This window comes from Pleurodeles waltl, chromosome 10 (genome assembly GCF_031143425.1).
Source record: "Pleurodeles waltl isolate 20211129_DDA chromosome 10, aPleWal1.hap1.20221129, whole genome shotgun sequence".
Taxonomy (NCBI): domain Eukaryota; kingdom Metazoa; phylum Chordata; class Amphibia; order Caudata; family Salamandridae; genus Pleurodeles; species Pleurodeles waltl.
This window is the reverse complement of record NC_090449.1, coordinates 519551551-519563742: the sequence shown is the minus strand read 5'-3', so window position 1 is coordinate 519563742 and position 12192 is coordinate 519551551. Positions and strand designations below refer to the sequence as shown.

General features: G+C 41.7%; 1 protein-coding gene across 2 annotated transcripts in view; it reads left to right on the top strand.

Moving 5' to 3' along the window:
- The first annotated feature begins 2919 nt into the window (after positions 1-2919).
- The window catches only part of LOC138261691 (cathelicidin-1-like), a 91963-nt gene continuing 82690 nt past the window's right edge, over positions 2920-12192 (top strand). Inside the window, exon 1 of one of the 2 annotated variants that reach the window (XM_069210951.1) lies at positions 2920-3210. In XM_069210951.1, coding sequence (XP_069067052.1) covers positions 3025-3210 — 186 coding nt within the window. In that variant the 5' untranslated portion in view covers positions 2920-3024. The remainder of the gene's footprint in view (positions 3211-12192) is intronic. The other variant, XM_069210950.1, reaches the window with a different exon arrangement.

Below are 12192 nucleotides of genomic sequence, written 5' to 3'. Positions count from 1 at the left end.
ATATAATAAGTGATGGAATTCCAATTGCATCACGATAATCTACAAGTTTGGTTGAAAAAGGCATTTGATCTATGACTTACTTCTTTTCGGATAGCACGCCGCACTGCTGGGCACTGATTAATGTTCTTTAATGCGGGTCGGAATAAAATGCCATTTAAATAGAAGGTGGTCGTGCGTGGCGTTTACTTCACCACTCTAGTGGTTCCCTTTCTGGTCCACATACCCAAACACCATAAAAATAAATATAGAGGGCGGTCGTGCGTGGCGTCTACGTCGCCACTCTAGCGGCTCCCTTCCTGGTCCACATATCAAGCAATGCATAATAGTATTGCCCCGATTGGAATATAATATTTGTACAATTCACATGTAATATAAGGTGAATCTATTTAAAATGTATCTCTTCTAAATCCACTATCTCTGGAAAGAGGATGTCAACGTATATGGCAATTGTGTTGGAATTGTTGCTGTTTCCTCTCTGGCCCGCCTGCGATTTCCATGCACTCTAGCGGTTCCCTTTCTGGTCTGCATACCAAGATGCCATTTTAATAGAAATCCATTGTGCGTGGCGTTTACATCACCACTCGAGCGGTTCCCTTTCTGGTCCGTATCCCAAACAGTGAATAATAGTATTGCCCCGGTTGGAATATAATATTTGTACAATTCACATGTAATATTGTGATGATTTTATTTAAAATGTATCTATTCTAAGTCCACTATCTCTGGAAACAGGATGTCATCGTATACGGCAAATGTGTTTGAATTTATTGCCATTCCCTCTCTAGTCCGTCTGTGATTTCCATGTACCAGATTTACATAAAGGCGGTTGTACTTTAGCGTTTAAGCTGCTATTACACCGGTTTTCTCTCTGGTCTGCCTAGAGTTTCTAAATGTCAGATTTACATGGAAAATGGTCTTATTTGGTGTTTATGCCACTACTGTGACAATTCATTTGGCAATTGATGTATATATTTATCTGCACATCGGTTGGGTCATATTATTTCTACAGTTTACTGATAAAGATGTGTATGTTGTTAAGATGTCAGTGCCCTTTTACAGATTCTTGAAGTATAAAATACCCTACCTCGTTTATCAAGGATTCGTATATACTGAATATATCTGTTTCGTGTGGCATGTAATTTCAATTGATTATAAGGGATGTGTCATAACCTCTGGGCCACTAAAAAATTGATCACATTATTGAGGCTTGTCTCCAGTCTTCTAGAGTATCGAGCCCATTATTTATGGTTCTACATCTTTCCATCCAATAAAGTTCACATTTCATTAGGAGATTGTTCTTGTCACCTCCTCTAGGACTCAAAGTTATTTGTTCAATAATTTGCCGTTTCAACTCATCACTATTATGTTCAAACTTCTGAACCGCCCTCTATATCTTTTTTATGGCGTTTGGGTATGTGGACCAGAAAGGGAGCTGCTAGAGTGGCGGTGTAAATGCCACGCATGACAACCGTCTATTTAAATGGCGTTTTTTTCCGACCTGCATTGAAGAACATTAATTAGTGTCCGGCAGCACGGCGTGCTATCCGAAAAGAAGTAAGTCAAAGATCAAATGCCTTTTTCAACCAACCTTGTACATTATAGTGATGCAATTGGAATTCCATCACTTTTTATTATATTTTTTTCAGGGAACATGGGCCTTAGAGTTACACTTTGTCACGGCAGCAAAGTGTAAGACTAACAGATTAATGCTTTTCAAAACATCTCCCGCTCTTTCATTGCCATCTCTAAGAAGATAATTTTTCAAATCTTGGATCGATGTAAGTTTGTAATAAAAATTACTAATAATATTCAAACCTCAGATAATATTTCATTCTGTTGATGGATTAGGATAGAATTCCACAATAAATATGTAACTGCGAGAAGGTTAGCTCTTGCTTACAGGAAATAATATTTGCTGCCACTGCCTAAGGTAATATCTCAGTGATGGCAAAATAGAGGACCTAATAGGCCTGTTTACTTTTTCCTTTTATTAGGAAAAGGATAAATATTGCTGACAACCTCCAATATGAAATACACTGGGATTGTTGCATTAGATGACCTCGGATAATATTGGTGAGTGGTCCACTGCCTAGCATATTTCATAAATTTAAATAATCTAAATTCCAAATCCTCTGTACCTTGACAAGATTATATAATATATACAATTCCCCTTGTCTCTAGGTGCAACTACTTCAGAGGAATCCCCAGTCCTGATGATAACCCATTTCTGATTTATGTCTTAATAAGGATCGAAACGTTGAAAAAAATGACCAAGGTGGATTACTGTAGAAATAATATAGTGACTTCAAGAATCCTGGAATGAAGGAATCCTTTTGAAGATCAGTTTGTTGTTTTTAACCACATTGTTGTATATATTGTACAAAACACTGGCACTTTATTTGTCGCAATATTAACTTTTGCTGTGTTGTTATTTTTAGAACACCTAGAAATGTATGATTAAAAATTAAATTTGAGCTTATTTATTTAAAAAAGGTCATACTGGATGTTGTGACAAAGAAATAAAATGTATAGTAACTTAAAAATACGACATTGAACAGAATTACAACTTATTTACCATGGGAGTCTAGGTTTATACTTCCCCCTTTTTGGCCTCAATTTGCAAATTCTAATATTTATTTACCGAGGTCTAAGGGTTATTCGGTGATACCTCTCTTTTCTATATAAGGGTTCTAATGAGGGCTTATATGTATGTAGCTGCAACTTTTTTTCCAAAACATCTAAAACATCCAACCTAATTCGCAAGAAATTTCCAATTTTATGTCAAGAAAAAAAACAGTGCTTTGCCTGTAGGGCACGTTGCTTGTCATGTTCGTGCGTGCCTGTGTTTAATTAGAAGTACTTCAAAGAAGTTAACTCTTAGGTTTTCAGAATGGCACGTGGACTTAGTCGTCAGCTCTTCAGGGAACATTCCAATGGGAGCAGAAACAGCTGGCTATATATGGGGCTTTCTGCGCATCAGAGGAGTAGATTAAAGCCAGCTGCGTGCCTCGCTGCAGGATCAACAGAATGGAGCTGTGCCTCTTACTCACACTGGTCCTTGGTGGGACTTCGGTAGCCACCTCGGCGTCCTTCCAAAAGACCCCTGCAAGTAGCCGAGATGCCTTGATCATTGCCAAGGCTATCGAAATCTACAACCGAGAGCCGGATGTAACTTATTTCAAACTCTTCGAGTCTGATCCTGACGGCAGTCTGGTGAGTATCTTTTACTTAATTCAATAAAGACTATTACCTACGAGTGCAGTGGCTACTAAATATGGGCGGCCTAATAGCCTGTTTCCATGCTTGCCGGAATTGCTGCTTAAATCTATAGCCGAGAAAAAACAGGAATAGATTATGTTTAAATATGAATCCCAAACAAATACGTATTGACTAAAAATAAGCAAACTAAAGCTTTGTTTTGTGATGTTTCATTCACTCGGCTCAATTTCGGCATTAGACTCCGGAATAAAAGATGGCCGAAATAAGAGCGCTGGGAGTGGTATGCAAGTACATTAGCTCAGAGGGTTAAAGCAGGCGTGACAGAGATCCAGGTGCATGCTGAAAACTGTTTCTCACCATATACCGCAGACTTTTCAACTTGCACGGTGCCCCCGTGTGTAAGACTTATCGGATCTCACCACGCCGTCACCCGATGCAGAGCCGATATCACACGCTGAACACAAACATTAACTGGCAACCCCTGCAGAGAGCAGGTTTCCGGCTACCCGTCTAGAAATTCTGCTCATGGGGTGTCCCTTAGGGGGTGTGAAACTTGCTATGCACATCAATGACAGCCTTAGAATGCAATTTAAAGTGGCTCAATCTGTGCTCTGCATTAAATCCCACCCCAAACCCCACTCGTTCAGGACCCCACCCTCCCCTCAAACAGTGAAAATTGTTGGTAAATTGGCAGGTCTGACACAAGCATGCATAGATTACACTCACAGAGCAACACACCCATGGGTACTCAATTTCACAATCTCTAGGAGACGTTCAGAATGATCAACAAAGATACATGCATGAATCCACGCAGACAAGCAGCCATATGTAAAACAGTAAGCAGGAAGCACAGTTTGACGTGCATCAGTTGTCATAGGTATATGTTCACCACAGAAGCACTAGCATAGCTGCCATATTTCCAGATCTATGTGTACTATGCTGCTTCAGTCCAGTTTTTTTTCCTCTTTGAATTCTGGGACTTTTAGTACCGTTTGTAAAAGAATAAACACGATTAAAAGTCCCAGGACCCAGAGAAAAACTTGGAATGGAGCAGCACATCACGCACGAACCTAAGTAACCTTGTTGGGCTGCAATAGTAATGTGCACTGGGTGCTGTGGGTCTTAGGAGAACTGAGTGAAGTCCAGTTCTGTCGCACAAGATTCTATGGGCCTTATTTACAAGCCCCTTGGGCCGCTCGTGCGTCACTTTTTATATGGGAAAAAGTTGCGCAAGGGTTGCGGAAGGGGCTTGTAAATAAGGCCCCATGTATTATTAGGGCACATGCTGTGCTCTAATAAGGCACAGAATCCTGTGCCATTGAACTGGGCTTACAAGATGCAATGCAGCAGGGCTCACAGGGTCAAATTCTGTGATGTACATGGCGATGGAGTACAAAGCGCACACGCCGATGTTTAGTGGGTGGGCACAGTATGATGTCAGATGTCCTGTGCTTTTTGCAGCAGCAAGGTTAGATAAGCTTTTCATATCTGATCTTGTGGAAGACAAACTGGGACATTTACAGCTTTCTTTTCTAATGCTTTTGAGGTATTTGTTTTACGGGCCAGGATATATTGTGGGTAGATGTAGGTTTCTGTTCTTTATAGCTACCCGTAGACAGATAACATTGGGTACACATACATTCATAGCTACACACCGACATTGCAGCACGAGTGCCCATGTCCTGTGTGAAGTCTCCTGGAGGTCCTGGATTTCTGTATAGCAGCGTTTGTCGTACTAGAATTTTTAAGCCTATACTCATAATAGTAAGAACAAAACTCCAAATTCCTGAATGCAAAGAGCTCTTTGACTGAAAGAAGAGAAGTTTTTAAAGCTGTTTCATGTGTCATTGGCTGCCTGCCTGCTATGCACATAGATGGATTAATTGAAAATTGAAAAATAAACATGCATTTCCTATTTAGTCTTTGAAATGTTGACTTGTTTTTGTGTTGCTGGTTTTTGTGGGCCTCGCCTGCTGATCACATTAGCGTATTAAATAATATTTTTGATTATTTTAATGTAGCTTGTTACCCTTCATTGTATTATAGGTAAGGTTCTTGTGCGGTAACTCATTTTTTATTATATGAGAAAGATGGAAGACACACTCAACCTTAGTCAAGCAATGAGCTGCCTGGCTTCAATGATTTCTGTAAAGACATAATTTCTTTCTTATCGCACACCAATGAAAACATCAGATGCCATATGAATGATGTTGTTCATTATCTGAACTCCATTGTTGAAGCCAGATGCTGCAGTACAACTATTCACAAAGACAACAATTTTGCTTGCAGCTATATTTGTGCCATACCCTTGTATCTATAAAAGTGATTAGCATATTAATGCTTTGTGCTCACTTAATAAAGTCAAAGATAACAATAGGTTCAGTTAATGCTAAATTGTAGGCCGGTAGATTTTGTGTTCTAGATTGACAAGCTGGCCTTCAGTGACTATCCATGTGTCTTGCTATTCGTTGGTTCTATGTTGAACGCACCCACCTATTCTTTCAAGATATTCCTAGAATCAACGAGTATAGAATAAGCTTGCATTGGAGGGACTGACTGCAGCTAAAGTGGGTCCACAAGATAATATTTAGTGGTCTTGCAAACCCCACGACAAAGTGCATTAACAAGTAAGGCCCTAATTTGTTGAGGACAATTCTTTTTTGAGACAATGTCTGTTTAATAAAACTTTACCCTGAAGTAACAAAGAAAACCTACCCTTGAGGTTGTGGAAAAACCTTAGCCAGAAAACATGCCCTTGAGACAGAAGCCACACATGAAGGAGTTGAAGTGAAATATGTGAAGGTATATGGGGTTGGGAACATGACTGAGAAAGGAATCAGCCAAAAGCCAAAAGGGTACTCATTTAATATATGTCAGAATACTAAATGTCTGCTTTGGCCAGGACTTGATTGAGCCAGTGCTTACAAGGTACACTCTGATGTCTTCAATAGGAGACTGATGATTGGTTGAGACTGATGAGAAATTACAAGTCTTTCCGCCATTACTTCTGAGTACTTAGATGAATGTGTAAAACTGGACTGGCCTGAAGAGAACGCAAATCGACTGTAAACATATCAGCTGTATGTTTGAATAAACACCCCAATTATACAGAGAGATAAACACTGTGGAGCATGCTACATACAGGGAGCGCAGAATTATTAGGCAAGTTGTATTTTTGAGGATTAATTTTATTATTGAACAACAACCATGTTCTCAATGAACCCAAAAAACTCATTAATATCAAAGCTGAATATTTTTGGAAGTAGTTTTTAGTTTGTTTTTAGTTTTAGCTATGTTAGGGGGATATCTGTGTGTGCAGGTGACTATTACTGTGCATAATTATTAGGCAACTTAACAAAAAACAAATATATACCCATTTCAATTATTTATTATTACCAGTGAAACCAATATAACATCTCAACATTCACAAATATACATTTCTGACATTCAAAAACAAAACAAAAACAAATCAGTGACCAATATAGCCACCTTTCTTTGCAAGGACACTCAAAAGCCTGCCATCCATGGATTCTGTCAGTGTTTTGATCTGTTCACCATCAACATTGCGTGCAGCAGCAACCACAGCCTCCCAGACACTGTTCAGAGAGGTGTACTGTTTTCCCTCCTTGTAAATCTCACATTTGATGATGGACCACAGGTTCTCAATGGGGTTCAGATCAGGTGAACAAGGAGGCCATGTCATTAGATTTCCTTCTTTTATACCCTTTCTTGCCAGCCACGCTGTGGAGTACTTGGACGCGTGTGATGGAGCATTGTCCTGCATGATAATCATGTTTTTCTTGAAGGATGCAGACTTCTTCCTGTACCACTGCTTGAAGAAGGTGTCTTCCAGGAACTGGCAGTAGGACTGGGAGTTGAGCTTGACTCCATCCTCAACCCGAAAAGGCCCCACAAGCTCATCTTTGATGATACCAGCCCAAACCAGTACTCCACCTCCACCTTGCTGGCGTCTGAGTCGGACTGGAGCTCTCTGCCCTTTACCAATCCAGCCACGGGCCCATCCATCTGGCCCATCAAGACTCACTCTCATTTCATCAGTCCATAAAACCTTAGAAAAATCAGTCTTGAGATATTTCTTGGCCCAGTCTTGACGTTTCAGCTTGTGTGTCTTGTTCAGTGGTGGTCGTCTTTTAGCCTTTCTTACCTTGGCCATGTCTCTGAGTATTGCACACCTTGTGCTTTTGGGCACTCCAGTGATGTTGCAGCTCTGAAATATGGCCAAACTGGTGGCAAGTGGCATCGTGGCAGCTGCACGCTTGACTTTTCTCAGTTCATGGGCAGTTATTTTGCGCCTTGGTTTTTCCACACGCTTCTTGCGACCCTGTTGACTATTTTGAATGAAACGCTTGATTGTTCGATGATCACGCTTCAGAAGCTTTGCAATTTTAAGAGTGCTGCATCCCTCTGCAAGATATCTCACTATTTTTGATTTTTCTGAGCCTGTCAAGTCCTTCTTTTGACCCATTTTGCCAAAGGAAAGGAAGTTGCCTAATAATTATGCACACCTGATATAGGGTGTTGATGTCATTAGACCACACCCCTTCTCATTACAGAGATGCACATCACCTAATATGCTTAATTGGTAGTAGGCTTTCGAGCCTATACAGCTTGGAGTAAGACAACATGCATAAAGAGGATGATGTGGTCAAAATACTAATTTGCCTAATAATTCTGCACTCCCTGTAAATATGTGGACAAAACAGGGAATGATAGAAGGACTTTTTGTCAGTGTCCCTCATAGTTAGTTTTGTCTAATTGGGTTAAAGTAAGGACTGATAAAGCCAATATCTTGGGATTTTTTCTAGTGAAAAACTATTTTGTGTAAGCAGAAATAAGCACACAAATGTGCAAGTAGCCTTTGTGTCCTCAACCGTTGGCAATGCTTCTGTAGTACATTCCATAATAGGTTTGTGGTACAGGAGGAGGAGGAAGTAAGAGTGTATGAGAGGGGAATGAGAACAGGTAAAGTACTACCTTGGTTGAGGAGAGGTAGAGTGATATGTCGATGGCCTTCTGGAACCACTGAAATCCTTGGAGAAAAGGACACTTCTCCAGAAAACAGAAGAGTTGTAAGCTTCTTTGTAAAAGACAGAACAGAGTGGGTCTGTCTTATACACAGAGGCCACTGGGAAGAGGGATGAAGGGAGTTTACGAGAAGATGAGCTCTGCAGAGGAGGTGAAGTTTAATAGAGGCAAAGGTGAGATAAAAGAGATATGGTGTGAAGCAGAGACAAACATATGGCAGAGTTCGTGAAATGCAAGTGGAGAAGGAAAGGTTCAATGTAGTCTTGGGCATACATGATGAGAAGGGTTGAGATATTACCAAGCGAAAGATGTGCTGTGGTGAAATGTGCCCTGTTTAGCGAGATCTGAAGAGATCGAGTGCACTAAAGTGACATATCAATGGTTGATGTGCCTTGACTGAGTGCTCTGCAAGTAGCGAGAAATGTCTTGAGAGAAGGATCTAGTGGGGCAAAAGAAAGAGTGTATTATATTCTTCAAAGTGTGGTTAGTAGATGTGGTCTATGAAGAATACATACCTTGAAAGGAGATCTATCAGGTCTTAGACATGCATAGGGGACTAAGGCCCAGATGTAGCAAACTGTTTGCGAGTCGCAAACGGCAAAAATCGCCGTTTGCGAGTCGCAAACGCATGTTTGCTATGCAGAAATGCATTTTGCGAGTCGGAACCGACTCGCAAAATGCATTTCCGAGTCGCAAATAGGAAGGGGTGTTCCCTTACTATTTGCGAGTCGCAGTGGTATGCAATTCCATTTGCGACCGCGTAGTCGCAGTTACCATCCACTTGAAGTGGATGGTAACCCACTCGCAAACGGGAATGGGTCCCCATGGGACCCCTTCTCCTTTGTGACTGGACCCAAAATTATTTTTTCAGGGCAGGCAGTGGTCCAAGGGACCACTACCTGCCCTGAAAAAATCCGAAACTAAAGGTTTCGTTTTTTTTTCCTAAGTGCAGCTCGTTTTCCTTTAAGGAAAACGGGCTACACTTGGAAACAAAAAACTGCTTTATTTAAAAGCAGTCACGGACATGGAGGTCTGCTGTTCCCAGCAGGCCTCCATCCCCGTGAGTGCCCAGAGTCGCTATGGGGGCGAAAATTGCGACCCACCTCATTAATATTAATGAGGTGGGTCTTTGCGACCCCATAGCGACTCGCAGAAGGTGTCTGAGACACCTTTCTGCATATGGTTTTGCGACTTGGAAATTGCGAGTCGCTCGGAGTCGCAATTTCCGAGTTGCAAAAGTTAGTTTTGCTACATCTGGCCCTAAATGTGACCTCAAATTATGATTTCTGCGAGATGGGAAGTAGTTTGAGAGCCATAATATGTGTTGAGATGCAAACGGAGAAAGAGTATACAATGTATTGGTCTAGGGCACCAGGGTCAGATTGGTAGGCTGGGAAATTGGCTGGTGCTCGAGGGGCCTGTGGCAGCGGAGAGCTAGTGGGCCATTTTTTGAGACTGGATAAAGCAGCTCTACTTACCTGGGCTGCTGTTTCTAATCAATAGAGTGCTGCAGGTTCAAGTGAGAGGTAGTCTGAGCAAGCCACACATTAGGACCATTAATTGTTATTTGCAGAAGGACAGAAGGGTGGCTGACACACGCGCATCATGTGGTGTGCCTCCTTCCATCCCGGGCCTCAGAAGTCACAGTGAGCCTTTGAGGGAGGTGCTTCCTTTGAGCACCAAATTAACAAGTCTTCAGTGTGGAGAGGAGGCTTTTGTCCCCCATTGCCGGTCACAAGGATCAGCCGCAGGTGTCTGCTGCCAGTTTTCTCAGATTGTGACCTGGAGTTTCATTCAAATTCTGTGCAATGAAATGAAAGAAAAAACCCACCAAGAATCACAAAAAATGTAAATAACTTTGCAATTTGAAAAAATCAGAATGAAAATGGATAAAAAGAAAACACAATTTTTTGCAGTATTGCTGTAAAATACTCAAACCCCCATCCTGGCATGAAAGTCGGGAGAGAGAGAGAGAGAGAGAGAGACAAAAGGATGAAAGAGACAGGGAGAGGGGCAGCGAGGCAAACAGGGAAGAGAAAAGATTGAATGGAGAGAAGGGTTGAATGTTAGATTGCTATAGAGAGAGCGAGTGAAGGATGGGAAACAAAAGTGGAGAGAAAGGAGATAGCAAAGGGAGAAAAAGAGCGAACAGCGAATGATAAAACAAAGCATGGATGGCGAAGAGGATGGCCGAACATTCCTGGTCATTGAGAACAAGAAACAGGTGGATTAATGCATCATATACACTTCTTAATTCTCTGAAGGTCCAGTAGTCTATGACTTATTTTAGAAGTAGGCAGACCCTTAGAGGAAGTGCTGAATTCACAGTAGAACCCACCAATGGAGTTTCATTAAAAATAGGATAGTATGGAAAGGAAACACCAACAGCGGGTTCTCCTCTTTTTTTAACACTTCCTCTGGAATTAGATTGCTTTTTCATTACCACCCAACTCGAAATCAGACTCTTGGTCTGTCTACTATCAGAGCCAGCACAGGGTACCTCCACTTCCCTGAATCACCTTTGGGAGACTGCAGAACTCAAAGTACCCATAAAGTCCAAAATCCATTCAAAATAGATTTTTTGAAGCAAGCAGCTACTGACTGCAACAAGACAATAAGTAGAACATAACAAAATATAATGTTAGGTGTAGTACAGGATGCACTGAAGTTCAAGGGCTGTATGAAAATGAGTGTGAGGGACACAAAAAAGCAAAGAAAATCTAATAGATGCACTTGGTGTGAATGGGAGAGTGGAGGTGACATATGGGATTAAAGAATTGGGAAAGAGTGATGAGTGCCAGAAAATGGAGAGATAGACTGTTCTTATGTGTAGGTCAGTAATAATGAGCAAGAGTACAGATTATATAAAGAAAATTAAATTAAAGGCTCCAGTTGGAGTGATTTCTTATAGTATGTCAAGCAGGTTCAGATCATGATTCTTCTCACATCGTAAAAGTCATCGAGTACCAAGCTGTGTTGCACCCCCTAGATATCACATGCTGACTGGCCTCCATGTGACAACCAACAGGGGGACTGATTAAAGACTTACATATGTGCAACCATCAATGTCTGAGGCTCAGCAGGGAGTTTTCCGACCACCTAAGGATTGACAGAAGCCTCAGGAAATGTCTACATATGTCAATGTTTATACCAGATGCCTAACAAAACTTGAAGGGACACCTGTAAGGTACATGGAGGGGTCCCCATCCTGACTCAGTAAAGAGCTCTCAAGCCATGCCACCTTGCTGAGGAAGCCTCCTGGAGCTCTGGCGCCTCGCACTGTGGGGGTTGCGGGGGCCTATGTTACACCACTGATTCGTAAGTAAGCAGCATTCAGATTTTGGAACTGAGGAGCTTTAATCACCTGAAGATGAGCAGGAACCTCAGGGGCCTAAAGTTAGCTGGACCTTCGAAAATCAGTGTGCCTGAGAAGGAACTTCTGGGTTCCATAGTAGGGCAAGAAGCCACAAGTAAATAACAGTAAGGAAAATTGGGCAGCACATGGTGAGCAGGAGTCATTGGTAGAATCAGGAGCCTTTAAGTCCTGAAAGTGAGCAATGCTTTGGAAACTGAAAGTGAGCACAAACCTCAGGAAGCTAAGGGTGAGCAGCACTCTCTGGGACTTAATTGAAGCAATGCCTTTGAAGCAAATATTAACTCGAGTAAACGGGAGCTTTAGAGATCTAGTGGTGACTATGTGCCAAGCAGCAAGGGAAATACATGGAAATGTAAGCTGTGCAAAATCTCCTGGTGAACATGGTTTTAAGTGAACTGAGGGAATCCTGAAGCTTTTAGGTATGAGTGAGCAAGAGATACTGAAGCATGCAAATAAGGTGACCAGTAGATGAGCTGAAATCCAAAAGGCACCTGAGAGTGAGCTGGAGCATCCTAAATTTGAGCCGGAGCAGGATCCTCAGGGGACAAAAGAAT